The sequence below is a fragment of the Budorcas taxicolor genome, chromosome 19 (genome assembly GCF_023091745.1).
Source record: "Budorcas taxicolor isolate Tak-1 chromosome 19, Takin1.1, whole genome shotgun sequence".
Classification (NCBI taxonomy): domain Eukaryota; kingdom Metazoa; phylum Chordata; class Mammalia; order Artiodactyla; family Bovidae; genus Budorcas; species Budorcas taxicolor.
In genome coordinates, this window is record NC_068928.1 from 19,775,959 (window position 1) to 19,801,312 (window position 25,354).

The window sequence follows — 25,354 nt, forward strand, 5'->3', positions numbered from 1 at the left end:
AGCCTTTCCCTTCTCTAGGGGATCTTCCCAACCCAGGGATCAAACCCAGGCCTCCCGTATAGCAGGTGGATTCTTTCCCTGAGCCACAAGGGAAGCCCAAGAATACCGGAGTGGGTAGCCTATCCCTTCAGCAGATCTTCCCAACCCAGGAATTGTACCAGGGTCTCCTGCATTGCAGGCGGATTCTTTGCCAGCTGAGCTAAGGTGGAGGATTAAGGACAACACTATAAAGGGCTGGAACTGAAATTTAATATTAACTCAAGAAAATGACCTCTTTAACAATCACTACGGTAGTCAGGGAGCAAGCAAGAATCCTAAGAATCAGGGCAAAAACGCAGCACATTTTTATCTCTGGCTCTTGGAGATCTTCAAGAAGCTCAGAAAGTAGCTTGGCTTAGTCACTGTCCATACCTAACGCTCCCTGGCAGAGTTTCTGCATTTCTGAACTGGAGGCCTGACAGACTGGTGCCCGTGGCTGGCAGGCCCACTGCTCCAGGAAACCCAACAGGCTTGCCTCACTCCTTTGACCTTGCTGCTGCCCTCCAGCTCTGCACTTGGCAGAGGATAAAGAAAACAGAGTCCAGTCCATCCACCGCCTCACTGGCTGAGTGACCTGGGAGACATCAGGCAAACCCCTGCCCCACGATGGAGACCCTAGCTCCGAAGGGGCAGCTTCCTGGAAGGGCAGTTAAGGACAGTAACCAAGGGGCCCCGCCAGGTCAGAGAAGGAGCCTAAGACCCCGGGCGGCAGAGATGGGAAGGGTGGCCAAGCGTACACTGGTTTATTGCCCAAAACTCACATTCTGAACAACTGTGTGACAGGCTAGGGGACCCCCACACCTATGGCAGCTGAACACAAGAGCTCCTGATGGAAAGGTTTACTGGAACACAGCGTAGGCAGGGCTTATGGGGAAGGCCAGCCTTGGAGGAGGCCCACATGGGTCTTCTGGAAAAGAGTTATAATCCACCCGCCAAAGTAAGAACCCCGCAATCAAATAGCACAAATGATTAAGAGACCCACTGTGGCCATTACAGAGTTCTGCAGCAACTCTCATGGGATGTGAGCTGTTGTTCGGGGCGGAGCCTGGGTGCTCAGGGGCTCTGCTGGCCTACCAGTGAAGGCCTGAGGGCGGTGTCTTCTCGTCTTTATTGCTTTCCAGGGAGAAGGGAGGGATCCGGACGTCAAAGTGGGAACCATCAGGCCTCTCGAAGCGGAAAGTGCCCCTGGGAGTCAGAGAGAAACTGGTTTAGAGGTCTGGAGAGCCCTGTGCCCTCAGCACCACAACTGAGGCAGAATAAAGCAGGCCCGGGCTCTTCTGCCTGGCTCATGCCAGGATAACACTGGTCCAGGGACCCAAGCCATCCTGGCCCTTCATGAAAAGAAGAAATGAAGTTGTCCTGAATTCAGCCCTTCAATGCACCCTGCATAAGCCACCCAACTATGCTTTCAGGATACAGAGTGAAACACCAAGGGAAAAAACCAACTCATCGGCAGCTCTGTAGCAAAAAGTCACCAGACCGCTTTGACCTAAGTCCTCATCCCACAGGGGCCTTCCCAGATGGCACAGTGGTAAAGAATCCACATGCCAATGCAGGAGATGCAAGAGACACAGTTTGATCCTTGACTGGGGAATATCCCCTGGAGAAAGAAATCTCCAGTATTCTTGCCTGGAAAATTCTATGGACAGAAGAGCCTGTCAGGGTATAGTCCATGGAACTGCAATTAGACATGACTGAGCAACTGAGCACACACACACACACACTCATTCCACAAAATCACAGAGAACTGGGAAAGTCATGAATCAGGCAAGACTCACGCAACAGTGAATGGCAGATACAGCTCCACCTCAGGACTTCACTGGGTCCAGAGTGAACTGCATGCTATGAGCTCTTACTTTTCTGACCCGCAGTGTCCATGGACCTAAGCTGCCCCCACACCCACTTACTCACCACATGTGCCCACTGGAGGCCTGCAGGGAGACGTGGCTGCTGTACTGGAAGGCGGGCTGCTCCTTGGATAACACTGGTTCCTATGAGGGTTCAGGCAAAATAGGTCAGACCAGACAAGCTCCCTGTACCCCAGGGCCACATGCTGACCATCACTGAGTCAGGACCAGATGCCCTCTCATGCCTCCCACCATAACGGCCAGCCAGCACCTCCTCTCACAGCACCACCATTAACCTGGGCCTTTTACTCTGGCCCTGGGGAAGATAATCCCAGACTAAACACAAGGTTTCCAGACAAAGATGCCAAGATCTCTGCAAATATCCCTTTCAGCATCCATTCACTAAGTGCCTTATGATCAGCAAACATCTGCTAACTTAAGTCCTGGTAATCGTAAGGTAATAGATGTTATCCTAAAAAACTGAGATTCTGGTTAAATAACCTGGCCAAAGTTATGCAGCAAGTAAACAACACAGTGGGCATCTGAAAAGAGATGAGCTCCAAAGCCCTGTTCTTTCTATCCCACGCTGCCTCCCCAAGTCCCTGCTAACGTGTATAACTGCTTGTTGAATGTGGCCTTCTCTTGCCTTTATTTCTCAGGAGAGTGGGTGGGGTAGCGCAGGAATTGCAAAATCAGATCTCTTCAAGGGCCACCAGAGGATGTACGTGTGTGAAGAGGCAGAGGAAGGACAACTGGGAGTGGTGGGGCTGTGTGCCACACCCAAAGGGTTCCCAATTCAGATTTTTAAACAGGGTGGCCACCAATGTCACTTACTTGGCTCCAAATCCAGGACCTGCTGCTATGAGTTATAAGAACCATGGGCTAGTTACATAACAGTCTCAGTGTCACCATCTGTGAAATAGGTTATAAGACGCCTCCCTCACAGTGAGCTTTCTCACTCTCAACAGTCCTGTGCTTTCACACACTGAGCCCGTCCCTAACCACAGAGGAGGCGACCATGCCTTAAGCTCCCAGGCCTGCTGGGTGAGACCAGAAACCAAGATCATCAGCCCAAAGATGCTCACCCTGCCCACCACCCCTCGGCCTCTCACTGTCTCCAAGGTGCCGGATAGACTGAATATCCTCCAGTGTCGCTCCCGGAGCTGAACCACGTCACTGTCGAGGTTCTCCAAGCGGATGCAATAGCGCCACTGTGGGAGCAGGGGAGAGACTTCACGTCTGAGAAGGAACAGAGCCTGGGCTTGCCCCCCGGGGATTCTGAGAGCAAAGGGCAACAAAGGCCAGTACCTGCACTGCACGGGTCTCATCTCCCACCCTGGAGGTAAAGCCCCCACCTCCCAACCAGCCCCCACAGGCACGCCTCCTGAGCTCCCCTCCGCCCGAGATTAGACACTCACCCAGTAGACGTGGGAATTCTGGGCTTCCTGGGGAAAAACAAACACAAAGAATTTCAGTCCCCAAGGGTAGAAATTCCAATCAACATCTCTCCAGTGTAGCAGATGTATTCCAGGACTGATGCAAAGACAGAACAAAGCCACAAGTATCTTGATGACGTGCTAACTATGGCCAACATGCCCAGAGGGAGGCAGGCTCCCTGGGCCCTTCCCTGGCCTCCTTCCTCCTCATCCTATCAAGATCACAGAGCTTGATGAGAACAGAAAAGAGAGGAGAGGGCCCTTCCCTCTCACCACTCTCCCTATCAGCCACTGCCCCTTCACCCACCACTGCTGCCCAGGCTGCTGTCTTCTTCCTCTGCCTTCCCACATCCCAGCAGGATAACAACACTTGGAAAGCTGTAGGCTGGCCTCCCCCACTATCGTGAGCTCCTGAAAGGCAGGTACAGTCTTTCAGTTTTGTCTCCCTAAGATCCAGGTTACAGCCAAGCAAGAAACAGCTCAATAAATTTATAAAATGTGGGAAGAGGAACCTATGGTGATTTAAGTAAGTATGTGTATGTTCTTCATAATCATGGCTCCCTTTGAGCCAGAAGAGAAGAGAGAGTCAACCTGGAGGCCTCCTTCCTGGGATCTGAGAGTTTCTTTGCTCTAGGTCTTGGTGTCAGCTCTTGCCAAGAGGGTGCTCGACCCCAACCGATACATGCAGCACTGGAAACCAGAACCTCAGGCACATGGTTTAAATGTGGGGACACCACACAGAACGTGGGGGCCCAGCCCTGAGGGAAGGTATCAAGGCTCGGCACCTACCCTCATGCCCATGTAGAAGGGGATGACGGTGACACGGATATTCTCCGTTGTTTCCCGGTGGACATCAGAGAGCTCCAGCCAGGGGTGATTCTTCTCCTGCCACGCCCGTAGTGTCTCCCGAGCCACAAAAGGGGGTGCTGGGGCAAGAAATGACTGGTTAGACCAGGCCAGCGGCCAACTGCTCCTCTTATAAAACTCTTCCCAGTGATGGTCAAGGTATATAAGACACATGAGCAAAAGCAGCACAGGCTGGAAGAAGGCATAGGGCTGCCTACCAAGAATAAGCCCCAAGGAGGAATATGACGTCAGGGGAAGAGAAGTGGCCTGGGAGTTAGGAGCCCTGGCTCTCAGATCTCACTCTGCCACTACCTAGCAACCTTGAGTTGCTCTCATCATCCCTGAGCCATCTACCTGACAGGTCTAAAGGGAGGTTAAATCAAGTTGTAGATACAGCTTTGAAACTGCTTCTGTGACACTGTCTTTGAAGAAAGGGCCCTCCCATTCCAGCTTCCCTTTATGAGAGAGGGTACCTTTTGTCTGGTCATACAGAAGAAATCTTTCAAAGAGCTCATGCTGGATAGGAACCTGATCAGTGGAGGTGTAGGGGAGGATGTCTTCATGGCTGACATAATCCAGGCCTGGCAGAGAGAGAGAGACAGAAAACTCATGGAGGAACGGGGAAGAGTGGGGCTGAAAAGAAACTCAATTTCTGGGCCTTGTCCCAGGGTGGGACAACCCTCGCACCAAGGCTCTCAGCATCTACACACCCTCCAAAGCAGATTCAAGGACAGCAGAAAGGCACTGGAATTCTCTTCCTGAGACACACCAGACCCCTCACCGATGGGCACCACTCAGACGGTCATAACTCACCTGGGATGGCATAGAGGGCCCGGCTGTCGTCGTGATTAGCCAAGAAAGTCACAGCTTCTGTCTGAGATCTCTGAGACTAAGGCAAGAAGCAAGTCATAGGTTTGCTCGGTCACTATCCAGTCCTGAGGACTTGGGGCCCAGTGCGGTATGGAACTGTTGGATCCCTCTCCTTCTCTTAGTCCCCATCAGGGTCTTAGTCCCATCAGGCCTTCCCCATGGAAAAGAACCCCAGGCACAGCCACCTTGCTTACTTACTATATGTGGACAGTCTCGGGCATCAATCAGCACCTGGTAGTAAGTGTGAGTTTTGCCTTTCACCTCCTTCGAGCCGTGGCCGGCAGGGTTCTCTGCTCTATGGGGCAGGAGGAAAAGCCGAAGATCAACCTGAGAAACGGAAGTGGGGCCTGCCCCAGCTCCCTACCACCCCCTCACCTAAACAGACCAGTGCCTGAACTGAAGGGGCTTAGCAGCAGCTGGGCAGATGTTTAGCACGCCCTGGCCCAATGCTCCCCAGTCAGGAGCAAGCAATAGAGTGTGGTGAAGAGTCATCGTTTATCTTACTTTCTGGATGCCTCTTTAAAAAAGGGGCCAAGCTGAGAAAATCATACTGCTGCTTCAGTCCCTGGAGCCCAGAGCACCTCACTCTTCTCACATCCCAGGGGCTCTCTGTGATCACTTAATGGAGCTGGGCCTTTTCTTTTTTTAAAGTACTCTAGTGATGATAAGAGATGAGGAGAAAGATTCTAACTGAACAATCAAGGAATCAAGAAGCCTAGTTCCCCAAATGCCCTCTAGGGTACTTATAATGCAAACTAAGAATGCCTGGGGTGAGCATCTTGGGGAGGTCCGAAGGGACCCTTTGGCTTAAGACTCAGAACTCAGCACTTTTGTCTCCATGGGCATCAGTGTCAAGGGAGTGTTTTGGGACTGTTCCTAAGGTCCAGAAGGATGCTGTCTTGACTGCTGGGACTCCAATTACATATGTCTACCATGGGTCAGGCCTCCTCCAGAGGATACTGCGAGGCACAATGAGAGGGAAACTCACTTTTCTGGGGCTGCAGAAGCCACATCCCGGTCATAAAGTCTGGCCTGCCAGGGAAACAGGACGACACCTCGGTAGCCAAAAACACTGTGAAGGAAAAGCTGGGAGAAGAGAGGCTTCAGTGAGTCTGCAGTCAAGCAGGTACATCCAGGTGGCGCCCAGACCACTAAGTGGCACAGGTGGTGGCAATTCCAGCACAAGGTCTTGCTATTCTTTCCCTTGGACTCTGAGATCCACCCAGACCAACTGTGGAGCACGTTTACTGTCCCTTTACCTGGCTGACTTCTACTGGGCCATCAGGCCATAGCCGAGGCCTCAAGGAAGCCTTCCCTTCCCTCCCTTCCACTTAGCACGGTGTACAGCTGTGAACCATGTGCATACTGTAATTCTTTTCTTAGACTGTCAACTCCATGAAGGAACTGCTTTCTGATTTAATACCAATGCATAAAGCCCACTCTATTGTAGGCATATAGGGAAAAAAGCTGAATAAACAAAAAGTCCTCCTTATCTACAAGAGGCCTAAATCTATCTCAGTAGATCTGGCATAAAACTGACTCAGAAAAAGAGCCTCACACCCAGAGCTTAATTCACTGCACTCAATTCAACTAGAACAAAGCATCAAAAAGCAGGCCCTCCACTGGCTTCTCACCAATCACTATGTTAGATGACTCTTTAGCAATAGTACTTTCTCCTCAATATAGTTCAAACCATCTCTGTCCACACTAACTTGGAAACAAAAACCGATGACACATGAAGTGCATTCAAATTCAGGAAAACAGGAACAAAACACCATCTTAACAACAACAACAAAACTTTTGATTCTGGTCTGGCACCAAACACCAAGGCAGAAAATCATAAAGTTCAGGCCTGTGGCCAAATTTCACCCTTTCAGAAGCAGAGCACACCCTGAAAACAAAAGATGATGCCGCCCAGCACTCACCTGTCCAGTCTCATATTTTCCATTCTGTTTTGGCACCTCGAACACACCAACTGTCTCCAAAACTTTGCCCTCTGGTCGGTTTCTAATTAGGACGGAAAAAGAACAAGGAACTGAAAAGCTAAGAAGTGAAGGGTACTAATCCATCAGAAAAAGCTACTAGGATACTGGGGGGGCCGGAGCCATGACAGCAGAGAAGGGTTGTGGCATAGGGGCCAGCTGAAGCAGGGAAGGGTCCTGCCAAGCCACCCCTCCACAGAGATTCTGCTGCTCCTCCTCTGAGGACCAGCCGCAGATGCCTCCTTGGTTTCCATGATATCTGACAGCTCCCAAATCACTTTCTTCTCTCTTGACTCTTAGCATTCCTCTATCACGCCCTCAGACCCTGCTTCGTCATATCCCTTGCCTCCATTTCTTCCCTGACCCATCCTCCTGACCTCCCACAGCAGTGACTGCCTTTCCCATCTTGCATTTCAGTTATTTGTGTCACTGTCTTATCTCCATTAGAGACTGTAAGTTCCCTGGGAGCAATGTTTGTGTCTGATTAGCCTGTGCTCCCTCTCAGAGCCTAGGGTATAAGGGGTGCTCAAAAGAAAACTTCTTTTGTGTCATCATGCCATGTCCAACTCCACCTCTAAACTGCAGTCCTCATCCTGGCATTGCACCAATATTATTCTCTCAATCTAGTTTTTGTTCAGGTTTACATCAGTTTTCAGAGGAGTCTTAAATTGCAAATAGCTATCATCTCTCCCCCATGTCCGTGTCTCATCTCAGCCACTAAAAGGTCAGCTCTCACAGTGACTTCTGGACCAGACTGCTTTTTCTGGGGGCCCTTCAAAGCACCGTTTCCTTACTATTGTGGAGAGGTGAACTCCATGTCTCCTTCCACTTGGTTCACCTGCCCCAATTTGATCTCTCTGGTCCCATCCCTAGGCACATTGTTCATACCATCCCCGTGGCCTCAAACCCCCTTCCTCAAGTCACATAAAGAGAGTATGTGCCCCCAAGGTCACACTGAAGCCTGGGACCCACGCAGGGCGTAGACTCGGGTCCTGTTTCCCACTTCCAGAATCTTTCTGAGGGAGGCCTTGACCCTCAGTCACGGGCTGGGGGTTCAAATTAAAAGCCCTAGCACTTAACTGAAGGACTTCCCACTAACACCGGCGCTCGGATGCCCGCATTCGAGGAAGTAGGCTTTGCTCCGAGAGGGTTACTAGTTCCCCCTCGGAGCCAGTCCGGCACAATCCAGGACTCTGGGCCGCGGCTCCCTTCCTCGCTCCTGGCACGCGTCCCAGGCAGCGCAGGTCGGCTCTCGGCCGGAACTCTCCCGGGTCGAACTCCTATCACCCTCTGCCGCTGGGCCCTCTGGCCCGGGACACGCTCCTTAGGCTCCGGGCCCGACCCCCGCGCTCCGTCCCTCACCGGGACGAGAGGTGCCTCAGCGTCGTCGTGGTCGCCACGGGAGGGAAGGCCCCAGCTCCACCCGCCGCACAGAACGGCCTCGGCCCCCGGGTCCCAGTCAGCGACCGGGACCACCATCGACTGCCCACGGTCAGGGCCCGCCGGGCCACACAGCCCGCCATGTCTAGCCCGAGCGCCCGCTGGGCTGCTGACACACCGCCCGACCCGCGGCCGGGCGGCGTTCCGCCCCCACCCCACACTGCCCCGCGCCGTTGCCCCGCCCCCTTGGCTCTCTGCCCCGCCCCGCGAGCTTCGCGCTTCTTCCGGCGCAGGCGGACGGAAGTCTCGGTTCTGGGTCACCTGACCGTGAAGTCGGCTAGTAATGGCGTCTTGCTTGTTAGCTGGCGAGCGATTTGTACGCGCTCTGGGTCCTGGTGGGGAGCTGGAGCCAGAGCAACTGCCCGGGAAGCTGCGAGCAGAGCTTGAGGCCGCGCTAGGGAAGAAGCACAAGGGCGGCAATCGCGCGGCTCGCCTGGTTTCTTTCCGCCTGATCCGGGATCTGCATCAGTACTTGAGAGAAAGGGGTGAGCCCCAGTCTCCGGTTCAGAGTCGCCTCATTTTTTCCCAGAGTTTAGGCCCTTCCTGAGGTGTTTTTTTCCTGAGGAGGTGTATCTGTTGCTGAACCAAACTCGCGGCTTCTTTCATGACTTCCAGCAAAGCCAATATACAGAGGCAGGGTTGTGGTGAAGGAAAGTACAGTATTTAATGCAGGGTGCCAAGCAAGGGAACGGAAAACAAGGCTCAAATCCACTCTTGCTTGGAATTTGAGTTAAGGAACTTTCGTTTAAAGGAGAAGAACAAAGGCTAGGAATAATTGTCGTGTGACATTTCCTAATTGTGGTTTCAGGAGTCAGAATGTCTCTGATTTACGATTCTCAGGTCAAGTGGTCCTTGGCTCCGGTGTCTTGTTAGCTCACTTTGCCCTGGAGAAGCAACCAGAGTTTTCACATTAATGATGATATTTATAACACTACATTAAAGATGTTATCAACAATAGCAGTTTTAGTCATCAGACTCTGGTTCATTAGTATTCTGTTAACACAAGATAGAAGTTAGAGGAGACAGGGAAAGGAATAAAGTTTTAGATAGATTAATCGTAAGGTCAGTAAGGAAATTCAGTTTTAGGGGGACTGAGTTTCGAATCCATCACTCTTGCACCCATGGAATGATAATCTGGCCAACCCAAGAGTAACCTCATAAATCCTGGGGAACCAACCCACTCTCTTCATAATTTCCATGGGAATTTTTCGTGGATGACAAAATTTACTTGTGCAGTTTCTGTTCTCTTGAGTCTCATCTTTACATCTAGGCCCACGTGACCCTTGAGGAAGTCCAAATTACAACTCAATAGCACAGCACAGGTTCAGTTTCTTTCTTTTAAGCCACATTTTAAAAAAGGAACATAGTGAGCTCGCCCTGTGTGTGAATCTAGATTTCTTTCCATCTTAAAAGCAAGAGTGGTCACATCTGATAGAGTCGGTTGTCTTTTGTTTTTGGGTATAGAATGATGGGAAGTTCTGTTGAAATATCTGGACTGGGAGTGACATCTGAATTATAGTCCTAACTCTGCTACTGACTCTTTGTGGAGGAGTCATTTCTCTTCCTTGAGCCTCTGTTCGCTTATATGTAAAGGGGTCCAGTAAGACAAACTGGCATGTAAGGTCTTTTGCCAGAATTAACAGCCTGCCCAGAAATGTGAGGGGTAGATTACTCAATTATTAGAACTAAAAAGGACCTTAGAGTTCATCTAGCACAGTGTCCTCTAAGTATTCACCATCACTAGGCCTTAAACCTATTTAGGGCAAGTTCTTTTGTGGCCACAGAAATGACCTAACTTAAAGGCAGATATGGAGAAGGCAATGGCATCCCACTGCCATACTCTTGCCTGGAAAATCCCATGGACAGAGGAGCCTGATAGGCTGCAGTCCATGGGGTCGCTAAGAGTCGGACACGACTGAACAACTTCACTTTCACTTTTCACTTTCATGCATTGGAGAAGGAAATGGCAACCCACTCCAATGTTCTTGCCGGGAGAATCCCAGGGACGGGGGAGCCTAATGGGCTGCTGTCTATGGGGTCACACAGAGTCAGACACGACTGAAGCAACTCAGCAGCAAAAGCAAATATAAATGACCTACTTGTTACTAGCTGTGACATTGGTTGGGTAATCGAGCCAACAATTAAAGTCACTGTGTAGCACTAGGATATACTTATGTATAAGGGAATATCTTAGTTTCTTTCCAGTGGAAAATGATCTTGCAGATGAACTGAGATAAGAGTAGCCATGTTTTATTTTGGTAGAAAGAATTGGCGGGCTGGGGACTTCTTTGGCAGTCCAGTGGTTAAGATGCCGTGCTTTCAATGCAGAGGGTGCGGGTTTGAACCCTAGTTGGGGAACTAACTTCCTACATACCTCATGACACTGCCAAAAAAAAAAGAATTGACGGGCTAGATCCTTCTCTGATCCTTCAACCTCACCTCTATGCATTTTTCCTCAGGTTCCAAACTATACCTTCATGAGCTCCTAGAAGGCAGTGAAATCTATCTCCCAGAGGTTGTGAAGCCTCCTCGGGTACGTAAGGGATATATTTGTGAGAATGGATGTTGACTCGGGTTTATTCATTTTATTTCCAAATTTATGAATCTTTGGCCTCAAAAATTGTTCTTTGAATCCTTGAGAGCTGGGGTGGAGGAAACCAGATATCGTCCTCCCAGTTTGACAGCTTGAAAAACTGATAACAAAAAAAAAAAAGGTTTCCAAAGCACTGGAGGCAGGACTGGTGCCTGGGTCTTCTTAGCAGTACTTTGCCCCCTGAAACCAGTGATTGTGATGTGTTTTCTAGCAAGCTGGAAATATCATTCTTGTTTGTTTTTTCTGCCTCAGAACCCAGAGCTAGTTGCTCGTCTGGAAAAGATTAAGATACAGCTGGCCAATGAGGAATATAAGCGGATCACCCGCAATGTCACCTGTCAGGTAAGAGCCCACTCTTCAATATATGGACCCTGTAGTCCCTGAAAGCAGGGCCCTGCACTGGGAAGACACACAGATGAAAGAAAAAATGTGGAAACCTGGTTTGTATACTATTAATATTAAGGCACTGTAGAAGCTCTGTGCTGCGTACAAGCCAAATACAGTTCCCATCCTATTTACTGAGACTGTTGGCTCAGATGGTGACTGATTTTTAAAGGTTGTAGAAGTGGAGATGAGCCTGGAGCCATTCTTTTGGCAGAGCACCCTACTTTTCTCTGGCATGCACCTGGCCCAGAGGAGGAGAGGGATACACGGGTACTGGAAATATATGTCTCTTCTCTGAAATGCTTGATCCAGGGTAGAATCCAACTGGTCCTAGACAAAATCCAGGGAGAAGACAGAACTAGTGTGTTGGCTAATAAAGAGGGCTGAGCCCAGACTGACAAATGAATACTCTCTGGGCTGCTTCCATTCTGAAACCCTTTGTTTTTTCTTTTTCCAAGGATCCAAGGCATGGCGGAACTCTCAGTGACCTGGGAAAGCAAGGTGAGGTACTAGGAAATCAGGCTGTGAAAGCCTCTCACTGGGATGGGTCAGCCATGGTCCTCCTTCCCACTCCGTTGCTCAGGATTTAAGCCTGAGCTGTTCAGGCTTGCTGTTTGAGGGAAGCCTGGCTGATGGGGGAGGCAGCTGTGAGATAAAAGGGCCTCATGGAAGATGCTGACCTAAAAGTTTCTTGCCTGGGCTCCTCCCCAAAGTGAGGTCAGTGAAGGCTCTGGTCATCACCATCTTCAACTTCATTGTCACGGTGGCGGCTGCCTTCGTCTGCACTTACCTTGGAAGCCAGTATATCTTCACAGAAATGACCTCGGTGAGTAGGTTCTGGGCAGGGCAGGGTGCCCTAGTTGGGAGTGTTGGTGGGATAGGGAGGAGGTACACGAAAATGCTTTGAACAGGTTATGTATTTATGTGATAAACAAAGGGGGCATTTGATCTGTCCAGCAGTCATGGAGGTAGATAATAATCTCAACAGAATCAGGATCCGGTTTTCTTCCCTTCCCCCCAACTTATGGGCTGGGTTGAGGTCCTCTCCATCCTTGTTAGGTACTAGAGGCTCCAGAGCTGGAAGCTGGTCTGCATCCCATAAGCCTGATTCTCTCCCTTCCCAGCGAGTACTGGCTGCCTTGATCGTGGCCTCTGTGGTGGGTCTGGCCGAGCTATATGTCATGGTGCGGGCAATGGAAGGCGAATTGGGAGAACTGTAACTGTGCTTCCTCATCGAAGTCCGGAGACTCCAGGGTCTCAGCTGCCAGCTGCTGATTCTCAGTCAGTGATTTGTACTCAGCCAAGCCAAGGCCACGTGCTCTTCCTACAGGACAGCCCCATCCTGTCAGTTAACAGAGGGGGCTGTAGAGGAGACTCAGACAACAACAGGAAAGAACTGGTCTGTCCGTACATTTTCCCGAAGCCAGTGCCCATCTGCCTTCTACTGTCCATTCTGGGCGTTGCTGGGGCTGGTTTTTTTCCCCACTGGAATCAAAGAGAATCCAGGCCTTTCCAGAAGTAGACCATACTGCCTTGAACTTGCCCAGGTGCACAAGTCAGTGTTCGTCCTTGCTCCACATATCATGATGCAGACCTGTAATTTATATCAGAAGACTCCAATAAAGCAGAGAGATTCGCTTTCTCCAGTTTGTGCTGGAAGAGGAACTGATCAGAGGACATCAACTAAGAGAAAGCCAGTTGGTACAGGATGGTGCAGTTGTACTCAAAGCAACTTTTTGGAATCTTAGTTTCTGCCTTCATCTTTTTCCTCCTGCTGGCCTTGTTCAGATTTTCTGTGTTTCTGCCGGTCTTCACTATTCATCAGCCCTCCTTCAACTTCCCACTTTCCGGTCACCCTTTGCTCTGCTTCCAAAAATGAAAAAAGTTCAGATAGCAAAGCAGTATGTCTGCTTTTAATTGCAAAACCCCTTGTACTTGTTTGTATTTGTAAGGAGAGTATGTCTACTGTGAGTTGTCTCAGCTAATGAAGGGAGAGATTCTTTGTAGACTGGTGACTGTTTTTAGATTGAACTGTATGTGTAATTTATATGAGTATACACATAACAAAAATATATGGTATGTGTACATATTGTTATACATAAGCCTGTTACAGGTTATTTTATGCGGATTCTTGAACATATTTGGGTAAGTGCAAAAAATAGTATGTAAAATTGTTTTACATGATTGCTTTTGGTCTTCAGAACTATTCCAGAGGTTAGACAAGGAAGCAGCTTTAGGTCCCTTTTCCGGAAGACAAAACTGAGGCTGAGAGAGGTCAAATGACCCTCAGCAGTCCTTTTTCTGTTAAATGGAGCCAAAGACTCCTAGGTTATCTTGAAGTCTCTGTGTAATGTTACACTTTTAAGAACTTAGATTAGTGGTGTGTTGATGGAATCTGTATAAGACTTTTAGAAATTACAGTGGCATTATTATTTATACAATAAATATTTATCAAATCAGCATATTCTTTTGTTTGTTTGTTTGTTTGTTTTTAACTTTGGCCATGCCACACAGCATGTGAGATCTTAGTTCCCTGACCAGGGATTGAACCCGAGGTCCCTACAGTGGAAGTGTAGCATCCTAACCACTGAGCTGCCAGGGAATTCCCTCCAGGGTATTCTTATTTCAAATCTTATGACAACAGAGAAGTCCAAAGGCTTCCATAGTTGTGAGGCTTAATTCAGGTCTGCTCCTAATGGTAGACTTTTTATTTCTGTTTGTTCAGTGTATGAGCTCCTAAGGTCTTTTTTCCCCCCAGGACACTCTTCTGTTTTAGAAATTATATACTCACTGACTCAATAGACGTTTCCTCCACAGTATTGCCAGTTTCTTGAATTACAGCAAGTCAGCCTCTAAGGACAATATTCTACGTGAGAGAGAAGGAGGGTGTAGGCCCTTCTGTTACACCACAGATCATTTTGTTGAGAAATCAGGATTTCTGTTGTTGACTGGAAAAAATATCAACTTGAAAAAAAAATACAGGTGGCATTTTACAGTGTTTTTAGCAATCCTGACTGTTTAAGATTGAGTTAAAAAGCTACAGTGAATCACTCTTTGCTCCTGATGAGCAAAGCCAAGTCAGATTTTTAGAATTCAGGTAGATATCATCTCTTTTCAAGTGCCTGAGTCTTGCAAGTGGAAAGAGTTTTAACCTTCAGACTAATATCTATGCTACATGCTTAAAAAATCTATTTAAATTATTTGTTTTGGTCTGTACTCCATTCTCCTCCTTTGACAATATCTCTGGGGTATATGGGCAGAGAACAGTAAGAAAAATAGGGGGAAAAAATCTACAGGTTTTATCCTAATACATATAAATCAGAACAGAGAACCAGAGAATTTTAAAATGCTACAGAAACTTAAAGAAGTTAATTTTCCCAGCCAAGTAGTTCACAAAGACACTAATATTCCAGAGGATCATCTGACTTGTCCCAAGGCTACAGAGCTTCAGTCAGTTCATTTCAGTCGCTCAGTTGTGTCCAACTCTTTGCGACCCCATGAATCACAGCACGCCAGGCCTCCCTGTCCATCATCAACTCCCAGAGTTCACTCACTCACGTCCATCGAGTCAGTGATGCCATCCAGCCATCTCATCCTCTGTCGTCCCCTTCTCCTCCTGCTTCCAATCTCTCCCAGCATCAGAGTCTTTTCCAATGAGTCAACTCTTCATATGAGGTGGCCAAAGTACTGGAGTTTCAGCTTTAGCATCATTCCTTCCAAAGAACACCCAGGCCTGATCTTCTTCAGAATGGACTTAGTTATAGCCAAAGCTCCAACCCCTGGCTCTTGGCTCTCATGTCATGTCTCTTTCCACATAACGCTATTCAGTATCTTCTGAACATTAGAAAATTGGTCAAGTGAAAGTACGTTTGAAGTACTAACATGGAGTGGGAACTTATTCTCACCTTGTACTTAATAACTGTTAGCTGCTGCTTCTCTCCCTGACCTTCATGAGTCTTGAGGTTGAAGTTTTCATTGTGTCTGATGCAGTTCCTAGTTTTCTGTTTTCTCTCTCGCTTCTTTTCCTTCATACTTAAAATGCTTGAGGGAAGAGTGGCGAATACTGCCTGTATTTGTGTAGGGTCTCTATTAAGCTTTGGTATTAGGGAGCCTGACAACACATGTGCCTTCAGACAGACTTTTGGGGGTTAGACTGATCATCACTTTGCTTTTTGGCATTAGTCAGTCATATAGAACTACCCTCCATTTCCACTCTCTTTAAAGCATATTTCATACACTGACCTAAAGATGTCTGGGCAGTTCTGATGATCTGCATCAGGGATCAGCAAAAGAAGAGGGATTTAAAAAAAATACGTATCTTAAACATACCAACAACCCTTTTAGAAAGCAACTTGTCTCAGCCATAAAAAAGAGTGAAATAATGCCATTTGCAGCAATATGGATGGACCTAGAGATTATCATACTAAGTGAATTCAGAGAAAGACAAATGTCATACAATAATCACTTATATGTGGAATCACAAAGTCATACAAGTGAACTTAATTACAAAACAGAAGCAGATTCACAGGCTTAGATAATAAACTTATGGTTATCAAAGGGGAAAGGTGGTGGTGGGGAGCAAATTAAGTTGAGATTAATATATACACACTAAAGGAAGTCAGTCCTGAATATTCATTGGAAGGACTCATGCTGAAGCTGAAACTCCAATACTTTGGCCACCTGGTGCAAAGAACTGACTCATTGGAAAACACCCTGATGCTGGGAAAGATTGAAGGCAGGAAGAGAAGGAGATGACAGAGGATGAGATGGTTGGGTGGCGTCACTGACTCAATGGACATGAGTGTGAGTAAGCTCTGGGAGTTGGTGATGGACAGAGAAGCCTGATATGCTTGTAGTCCATGGAGTCGCAAAGAGTCAGACACAACTGAGCGACTGAACGGAACTGATAAATAAAATAGTCAACTAGGACCTATTGTATAGCACAGGGGAATCAATATACTGTCATAACCTAAATGGGAAAAGAATCTGAAAAAGTGTAGGTATAACTGAAGCGCTTTGTAGTGCACATAAAACTAGCAACATTGCAAATCAACTATGAGGCATGAAGTGTTACAGTCTTGGTCGTGTCTGACTCTTTGTGACCCCATGGACTTTATGTTCCAGTATAAAATAAATTTTTTAAAAGGTAAAGGCAAAGGAGAAAAGGAAAGATAAACCCATTTGAATGCAGAGTTCCAAAGAATACCAAGGTGAGATAAAGCCTTCCTCAGTGATCAATGCAAAGAAATAGAGGAAAACAATAGAATGGGAAAGACTAGAGATCTCTTCAAGAAAATTAGAGATACCAAGGGAACATTTCATGCAAAGATGGGCACAATAAAGGACAGAAATGGTATGGACCTAACAAGCAGAAGATATTAAGAAGAGGTGGCAAGAATACACAAAAAAACTGTACAAAAAAAGATCTTCATGACCCAGATAACCACGATGGTGTGATCACTCAACTAGAACCAGACGTCCTGGAATGTTAAGTCAAGTGGGCCTTAGGAAGCATCACTACGAAAAAAGCTAGTGGAGGTGATGGAATTCCAGTTGAGCTATTTCAAATCCTAAAAGATAATGCTGTGGAAGTGCTGCACTCAATATGCCAGCAAATTTGTGAAACTCAGCAGTGGCCACAGGACTGGAAAAGATCAGTTTTCATTCCAATCCCAAAGAAAGGCAATGCCGAAGACTGTTCAAACTACTGCACAATTGCACTCATCTCACATACTAGCAAACTAATGCTCAAAATTCTCCAAGCTGGGCTTCAACAGTATGTGAACCGTGAACTTCCAGATGTTCAAGCTGGTTTTAGAAAAGGCAGAGGAACCAGAGATCAAATTGCCAACATCCATTGAACTATCAAAAAAGCAAGAGAGTTGCAGGAAAACATCTACTGCTTTATTGACTACGCCAAAGCCTTTTTGTGGATCACAACAAACTGGAAAATTCTTAAGAGATGGGAATACCAGACCACCTTACCTGCCTCCGGAGAAATCTGTATGCAGGTCAAGAAGCAACAGTTAGAACTGGACATGGAACAGACTGGTTCCAAATCGGGAAAGGAGTATGTATGTCAAAGCTGTATATTGTCACCCTGCTTATTTAACTCATAAGCAGAGTACATCATGCAAAATGCCGGGCTGGATGAAACACAAGCTGGAATCAAGATTTGCTGGGGTCCAGCCCCGGTGGATCCAGGGAATTCAAAGGTGGGGACGGAGTCGGCGTCTTTGGAAAAATACGTATTTAATCACAGATATAGAGAGATTAGAAATGGATAGTGTAGTAGGAAGATTAGTGGAGAAAAAGAGGCTGAATAACTTGGATTACGTGGAATAGCATCCATGCTCCAGATGGGAATTCAGCCAGAAAAACGGGAGCAAGAAAGAAGCAACATGGGGGAATCAGTCTTTCCGGAAACTGATCCGATTTCTTTATTTTGGGGTTTGCTTATATACCTTTTGTTACACATAGGGATGAATACAGAGTCACGCGGGAGTCAGCAGTCCTGACCTTTATCAAAATCAGGTGCTTCACATAAATGTATAAAAAAGGTACATCATCTTCTGGCCATGAGTGAGACCTGCTGACATTTTATGATCCTTTCTTTCTGATAACCAAAAAACATTTCTTCCAGGGGTGTTTTTTCTTAAACCAGGCACCACCCTCCAAATAAAGTTACATTCCTACAGGGTGAGGGTGTAGTGAGTTACAATCAAGAAAGGAATTTATTTAACCCAAGGTTAACATTAGTCTTAAAGGTTAATACTTATTTCTCCGATATGCTTAAAGGTTAATGCTTATTTCTTCCTATATGCTAGTTATATTCATTATAAGGGTAGGGAACATGGAGATTTAGCAGCAAACATCAGCCCAACAAATGAAAATCCTTTCACCAATGCTCCCCTTAAGATCTATTTAGTCTTAAGATATGATAAAGTTACATTTTTACATAGCAAGGACACAGTGATTTATAACAAAGTACAGTGATCTATTACAAAAGAGAAAATCCATTAACTCAAAAAGTCTAGTATTGCTAACATCAAACTACTATATTTCCTTTGCTATATTCCAAATACATTGATTAATATATTCCCAGGTGCCTAAGGATATGGAGGCCTGGCGGCAATCATTGACTCAACAAGAAGAAAAAGCCCTATGCTAATTAGGACTCTTAAAATACTCCAAAACTCTCAGTGCTGTTTATGGTTAAGAGGTAGTAAACAATCATGTGGCAGGAGTATGGATAATCCTGTCACACAAGCTAGTCTATCAGCAGAGAGGTTTGACCTAAGACATCCTTGTCCCACCCAGAGCAGGGAATTAGCAGCAATTATTGACACAACAAATGAAGAACCCTTCACCAATATAATTCCTAACCAAGCCACTATACTAACAATTTCTAATTCCCCAAAAGAATTTGCCTTTAGTAAGTCTAAAACATCTCGTGCCTCTCAGATTGGGAGGCTGTAAACAATCACGTGTGGCCGGACGAACCTATACAGGTGGGCTAGATAACCTTCAGAGGAGTCCATAAGCTGAAACACTCTTGTCACACCCAAGAATTTTTATTGCCTTGGAGCTACACGTTTACTCCTTCTTCAAGAAAAACGGTTATGGAGGAGAGCCCCCCGTAAAGTCAGAGGTGTAGGTGAGAGCATAAAACAGACTCTGGTTTTGGGGTTAGATGCTCGGGAACAGGGGGTTTCCTGAGGCTTGATCACGCCTTTGCGTATGCCAAGCCTCGTTCCTCATGACCTTTGCCATGGGCGGAGTTCCTCACACTGGCTCCCGGCAAAGATTGCCAGGAGAAATATCAATAACTTCAGAGATGCAGATGACACCACCCTTATGGCAGAAAGTGAAGAACTAAAGAGCCTCTTGATGAAAGTGAAAGAGGAAATTGAAAAAGTTGGCTTAAAACTCAACATTCAGAAAACGAAGATCATGGCATCCGGTCCCATCACTTCATGGCAAATAGATGGGGAAACAATGGAAACGGTGAGAGACTTTTATTTTCTTGGGATCCAAAAATGCAGATGGTGACTGCAGCCATGAAATTAAGACGCTTGCTCCTTGGAAGAAAAGTTATGATCAACCTAGACAACATATTAAAAAGCAGAGACATTGCTTTACTGACAGTTGTCCTAGTCAAAGCTATGGTTTTTCCAATAGTTATGTATGGATGTGAGAGTTGGACTATAAGGAAAGCTGAGTGCCAAAGAATTGATGCTTTTGAACTGTGATGTTGGAGAAGACTCTTGAGAGTCCCTTGGACTGCAAGGAGATCCAACCAGTCCATCCTAAAGGAGATCAGTCTGGGTGTTCATGGTAGGACTGATGTTGAAGCTGAAACTCCAATACTTTGACCACCTGATGCAAAGAACTGAATCCTTGGAAAAGACCCTGATGCTGAGAAAGATTGAAGGCAGGAAGAGAAGGGGACAACAGAGAATGAGATGGTTGGATGGCATCACTAACTCAATGGACATGAGTTTGAGTAAGCTCTGGGAGTTGGTGAAGGACAGGGAAGCCTGGTGTGCTGCAGTCCATGGGATTGCAAAGAGTCGGACATGACTGAGCAACTGAACTGACCTGAAAACTTAACTATTCAGTAAGATTCCCACCAAAAATAAATAGATATAAAAATAAAAACTACCCACAAAAAAAGTGATTGATTCATATGTCAGAGATCTTTGAAATACATGCCAATGTTCATCTCAATTATGTCTAATAATAAAATCCTATATTGGATACAACTTAAATATTAGTAATAGTATGATTAAGTAGATTATAGCAATAGATACATTTTTAAAGTATTATACAAAATATTGTCCAAAATAAGTTGCTATACAACCCTGGAATATTAAAAAAAATTAGCTGTACTGAACACTGAAACTTTTTTGGAGAGTCACATCTGTCTGGTTTTTGTTTTTGTTTTTGTTTTTTGCTGCATCAGGTCTTAGTTGACACATGCGGAATCTAGTTCCCTGACCAGGAATGGAATCCAGGTCCCCTGCTTTGGGAATGTGCAGTCTTAGCCACTGAACCACCAGGGAAGTCCCCACAGCTGTACTTACCTGTGCTAAACTCCATGGCCAGAGTCCCCACATATCCTCAAGCTTTCACAGTCTCCACGTAACTGGATTCAGGTTGGGAGACTTCCAGATTTTAGATACAGAGCAGACCTTTTTCTTTTTCTCTTTTCTTGGCTGTTCAGCTTTCAGGATCTTCGTTCCCCAACCAGGGGATCCAACCTGGGCCCAAGTCAGTGAAACCACCAAGTCCTAGCCACTGGACCGCCAGAGAATTACCATGGAGCTGGATTTCTTAAACAGCTTCTGACCCAGTGCAATTTCTCAGGATGCAATTGGAGTCAATCCCCACATACTCCTTGGGAAGGCGTCCTCACTTGATTCCAGCCCCTACTCACAAGCCAACAGACTGCTGTGGCATTGAGTAATTTGTGTGTGTGTTAGTCACTCAGTCATGTGTTTGTGACCCCATGGACTGTAGCCTGCCAGGCTTCTCTGTCCATGAGGATTCTCCAGGTGAGAATACTGGAGTGGGTTCCCATTCTCTTCTTCAGAGGATCTTCCCAACCCAGAGATCAACCCTGAGTCTCCTGCACTGCAGGCAGATTCTTTACCCCTGAGCCACCAGGAGCTCCTTTACGGGCCAATCAGGCTTCTCAGGTGGCTCAATGGTAAAGAATTAGCCTGCCAAGGCAATAGATGTGGGCTCGATTCCTGGGTCAGGAAGATCCCCTGGAGAGGATATGGTAACCCACTCCAGTATTCTTGCCTGGAGAATCCCATGGACAGAGGAGCCTGGGGGGCTGTACCCCTTGGGGTCGCAAAGAGTCAATGACTGAACATGCGCACACACACGCATGCATGGGCCACTGTACTGGCGTCTAGAGCGAGAGCAGCCAAAGCCTTATGTGCCTGCTGAGGAAAGGGCCATGGTACAGCAAGGGCAGAACCAGAAACAGGAATCGAGTGGCCTTTCCTCTGCTTCTCACCCCATTTGGGGAACTCTGCTCTCAGCCACTCCCTCTGTCTCACCCTACCATGCTTTCTCCAGTGCAGTCTGGGTCCAAGGCTTCCTGGGGAGCAAGGGGAGTCCTTGCCAGAAGCCCAGAGAAACAAGAAGCTTGAGACCTTTCCAGTTTCTCATGTCCCACCGTACGGATCATGCTAAGTCCCTTCAGTTGTGTCCAACTCTTTCTGACCCTGTAGACTGCAGCCCACCAGAGTCCTCTGTCCATGGGATTCTCCAAGCAAGAATACTGGAATGGGTTGCTCTGCCCTCCAAGGGATTGAACCTGGGTCTCTTACATCTCCTCCATTGGCAGGTGGATTCTTCACCACTAGCGCCACCTGGGAAGCCCACCTGGGAAGGAGGGAGAACTAGCTTCCATGGAGAGCTTTTATTAATACAGTGTGTCACGCACCACATGAAGCCCTTCACCTACATTATTGCTTTTTGTTCCCAAAACAGGAAATGAGTATTACCATCCCCATTTTTTCAGGCTTCTAGACTTCCAGAGAGTTTCAAGACTACATAGCAGCTAGGATTTGAATCTAGCACAGACCAATCGCAAACTCCAAGCTCCAGAAGCTGAGCAGCTCCAGAAGCGCAGGGAGCTGGAGTGTCCTGGAACAAGTGGGCGCAGGAGCAAGGGGTGCAGCTGAGGCTCCCTTCTCTCCAGGGTCTGTCAGCCAGAGCCCTAATCCCTTCGATTAACCCTCCTCCCTCTAACTAATCCCGGCAGAAGCCTGAGTAATACCTCCCACCCCGAATCTGCGTGGAACCTGGCCCTATTTAGGGATTAGGTGATGGAGATAAATTTCAAAAGCAAACGGCCCCCATCCCAATTCATTTGCAGCACAGAACAATCCAGATTAAGGTACAGAGTTGGGGGTTTATTTGAAGATTAGTTGGTATTACAGATGACAGTGATACCAAAACCCAACACTGCCGACTTGCACGCTCCTCCCCACCACATCCTGAGTCTGCCAGGTTGTCTCTGCAGCCCCGGGTCAGAGGGCAGCCAATCTCATATTTGTGAAAATTAAATCAGCATAAGCCCTGGGTTCCTATTCCTACTTTATGACTTTAATATCACTCCCTCTTCAGATCCATGGCTCTGATTAATTTGTCCAGGTGGCAGGAGGACAGGGGAGGGGGGCCCTGAACCATGAAACGACTGGTCCCTGCAGTCTAAAATTAGGATCAGCCCTCTCCCAGCTTACTTAACAGTCAGGTAATGGCTTAAAGGGCCCTTGGGTACAGGGTGGTGGCCCATTGTCCTTTGGAGGGAGGAGGTATTGTCAGCTGGGATGAGAAGAATTGGGAAACTGGCAGAAGTGGAAAACATGGGCTTCTATCTCATCCCTCTGTGCCAAGATGATGGGTGGGGAGCGTGTTAGGTAGCAGGAGCCAGGCCCCCATCACACCATAGAATCCATATCTAGGCTGGTCTGGAGGACAGTGGAAGGGAGGGATCCCTGAGCTAATACGTTCATCCTGTAAGAAAACTCCCTTGTGTAAAAGGAGGGTTCAGGAGATCCACTTCTGGTGTGTTCAGTCCTAAGGAGCAGAGTGGGATACAGGAGCCAAGTAGGGGTCTTGCAAGTCCCAGACCTAGGTTAGGAATGGTCCAGGTTGGTGACTATGGCCGAGGCATAGATGAGGTCAGACAGAATGCCCAGTGAGGTCTGGGGAGCAGCTCGCTCGGAAGAGAGGTGGGCCCCGGAAGGCCCAGCTGGTGCCCAGGGGGCTGCAGCTTTAGCCCCCACCCAGCCCTGCCCTGGACCCAAGCCAGGAGCTGGGCAGGAAGCGTGTCGACACACAGAGGCACACTGAGCTGTGCTGTTGGAGGGTGGAGGCTGGCCAAGGGTCCAGGGCTCCGGGGACCGCTGGATGGTGTCCGGAAGAGAACAGGATCTCTGGGGAGGCTCAGGCCTGGGGCTTAGGCCTCCTGGCTTTCTATTCTTGATTCTCTTGGCTCTGCGGTTCTGGAACCACACCTGGTAAGGAAAGAAGGAGCCTCTTCTGGTTCCAGCATCCCCTCCCGCGAGGTACAGGGAAAGCAGAATCTGGAGGCAGGATACCCGGAGAGAACGGACTGTGGGTCAAGCGTAGAAACTCTCTGTGCAGGTGCACCCCCGTCCTGAGGGGGATGATCACAGCTCACCTGTATCTTGGCCTCAGGAAGAGAGGTGACCTGGGCCAGGTGCTCACGGGTGCCGATGTCGGGGTAGGGCCGTGCTGCAAACACTCGCTCCAGCTCCAGCAGCTGCCCTCTGCTGAAGGTGGTCCTCTTTCTCCGGTGGGGACCCAACCCACTGGCGTGGCCTGCAGGCCACGGTGGGGAGGTCAAGCCAGGACTCCCTGTGAGAGCCTCCACCCCAGTCCCAAAGCCCCCAGTAGACCCTGAAGCCCCTGCTCCCCACCCCTCTTCAGACTGCCCCATCACACCTTCCCCACGTCCTCCCGCTGCCCACCCTTTCCCACCAGATCACCTGCCAGAGATGCATCCACTGGGCTGGTCATGGAGCCGGCAGAGTGAGGAGCCAGACGGCCATGCCAAGGCTGTGCCCACACCAGTCCCCTCCAAGTGTGGGGTTTTATCCTGCTCAGAGGCCTGGCCCCGCCTCCAGGAGGTGGGGAATCCCGGAGGAAAAGGAGCCTCGTGGGAATATGGGTGGGGCAACCCTGCTCCTCCAGGGCTTCACCAAAGAAGCTGGCCTCATCGCCCCATCCTCACACTTCAAACTCTGGCAGTCTATGTCTGAAATCCTGTACTTTATGAAAATCCTCCCATGGTTCCATCCAGAAAGGCAGGGATGCTCCCAGGGCTGCAGCTGCCCCTCCTGGGGTCTGGGGGGCCGGCTGCCTTCAGGCAAGACTGGGTGGAGTCCTATCCCACGACTGAGATGGGGCTGAGGAAGCTAGACAGGATGTGGAGGACGATGGAGACAGCAGATGAGCGGGAGTCACCCTCCCCTCAGCAGGACGGGGAGCAAATGTCACTACCAGGTCACCCTCGGGTCTGCTTTAGAGCTTGGCCTGCTCCCCTGGCCCCCTAAGAGCCCAAATGGACTTCCTAGAGTCCAGGAACATGGAACCAGAGGAGGTTCCACAGGTACATTTGGGGGGGGGTAGTTTAAGAAAGATGTTATTACAGTGTTCTCGTCCTTTGAAGTCTTCTGGGCCACTTTTCCACAAGAGATGGGTGCATTTGAATTTCCTTTTGGTCCCTGCTCTTCCCTGTGTCTCCTGCCTCAGTGCCCTGCACCCCAGTCCCAAGACAGAGATCTCAAAACCCCATCATCATAGGGATAGGTTTGTGGGAGCACAGTGGTCACCTTCCAGGATGAGCAGAAAAGCGAAGCCGTAGTCCTCTACCTCCTGACCCCCTCCCCCTTCTAAGATCTGGGTCAGTGACAAGAAGCAAAACAAGCCCCAGGCTGGATAGGGGGGCTTGGTGACTCCTGTCATCCTTAAGAGGGGTTCAAGTCCCCACTTAGCTGCTAGTGGGTTGTTGGGGACTGCTTGGTGCGGGAGGAAGGCTTGCACTCATGAGGCTCTCCCAACAGGTTTTCCAGCTCACTGAGAGTGCCTGAGCCCAACACAGGCTGGACACAATGAGGATCTTCTCTGTTCTCTCCTCCAAGCCATCCTGACTGCCCGACTTCCCCTTCTTTACCCAGGTGGACCCCTGCCTCCTGCCTCTCTGCCTTGGTCAGGCCCAGGAGTCCTTTTTTTTTTTTCTTTTGGCCACACCACGTGGCACATGGGATTTTACATCCCCGACCAGGAACTGAACCCATGCCCCAGTTTCTTAACCACTGGACTGCCAGGGAAGTCTCAGGACAGTAGTCTTAAACTCAGGGTCAAGGG

General features: G+C 48.2%; 3 protein-coding genes across 3 annotated transcripts; 1 reads left to right on the top strand and 2 right to left on the bottom strand.

Annotated features, from left to right (window-relative positions):
- Window positions 1-229: 229 nt before the first annotated feature.
- Window positions 230-8,613, bottom strand: POLDIP2 (DNA polymerase delta interacting protein 2). Its single transcript, XM_052658372.1, has 11 exons — window positions 8,383-8,613; window positions 6,964-7,045; window positions 6,027-6,124; window positions 5,237-5,333; window positions 4,982-5,057; window positions 4,642-4,749; window positions 4,112-4,248; window positions 3,305-3,331; window positions 2,972-3,097; window positions 1,951-2,030; window positions 230-1,224 (listed from the first exon to the last, which is right to left on the bottom strand). The coding sequence occupies exons 1-11, from the start codon at window positions 8,541-8,543 to the stop codon at window positions 1,110-1,112; spliced, it is 1,107 nt and encodes a 368-aa protein (XP_052514332.1). The 5' UTR covers window positions 8,544-8,613; the 3' UTR covers window positions 230-1,109.
- A 130-nt stretch (window positions 8,614-8,743) lies between these two features.
- On the top strand, window positions 8,744-13,857 carry TMEM199 (transmembrane protein 199). Its single transcript, XM_052658251.1, has 6 exons — window positions 8,744-8,945; window positions 10,920-10,993; window positions 11,306-11,395; window positions 11,896-11,938; window positions 12,151-12,263; window positions 12,562-13,857. Exons 1-6 carry the CDS (start codon window positions 8,744-8,746, stop codon window positions 12,655-12,657), a joined length of 618 nt encoding a protein of 205 aa, XP_052514211.1. The 3' UTR covers window positions 12,658-13,857.
- Window positions 13,858-23,097: 9,240 nt separating this feature from the next.
- Window positions 23,098-24,952, bottom strand: SEBOX (SEBOX homeobox). The gene is given in 5 exon segments (XM_052657832.1): window positions 23,098-23,478; window positions 23,646-23,806; window positions 23,974-24,040; window positions 24,042-24,166; window positions 24,820-24,952. Coding segments are annotated over 5 exon segments (867 nt in total).
- Window positions 24,953-25,354: the final 402 nt, after the last annotated feature.

Bases quoted from the DNA above. Each gene is read 5' to 3' on its own strand.
- POLDIP2 (XM_052658372.1), bottom strand. From the start codon at position 8,543: ATGGCGGGCTGTGTGGCCCGGCGGGCCCTGACCGTGGGCAGTCGATGG. The intron at 4,249-4,641 runs GTACCCTCTCTC...TTCTTGCCCCAG, and splicing joins TCTGTATGACCAGACAAAAG to CACCCCCTTTTGTGGCTCGG. The intron at 3,098-3,304 runs GTGAGTGTCTAA...CTGCTCCCACAG, and splicing joins AGAATTCCCACGTCTACTGG to TGGCGCTATTGCATCCGCTT.
- TMEM199 (XM_052658251.1), top strand. From the start codon at position 8,744: ATGGCGTCTTGCTTGTTAGCTGGCGAGCGATTTGTACGCGCTCTGGGT. The intron at 8,946-10,919 runs GTGAGCCCCAGT...ATTTTTCCTCAG, and splicing joins TCAGTACTTGAGAGAAAGGG to GTTCCAAACTATACCTTCAT. The intron at 12,264-12,561 runs GTGAGTAGGTTC...CTCCCTTCCCAG, and splicing joins TCTTCACAGAAATGACCTCG to CGAGTACTGGCTGCCTTGAT.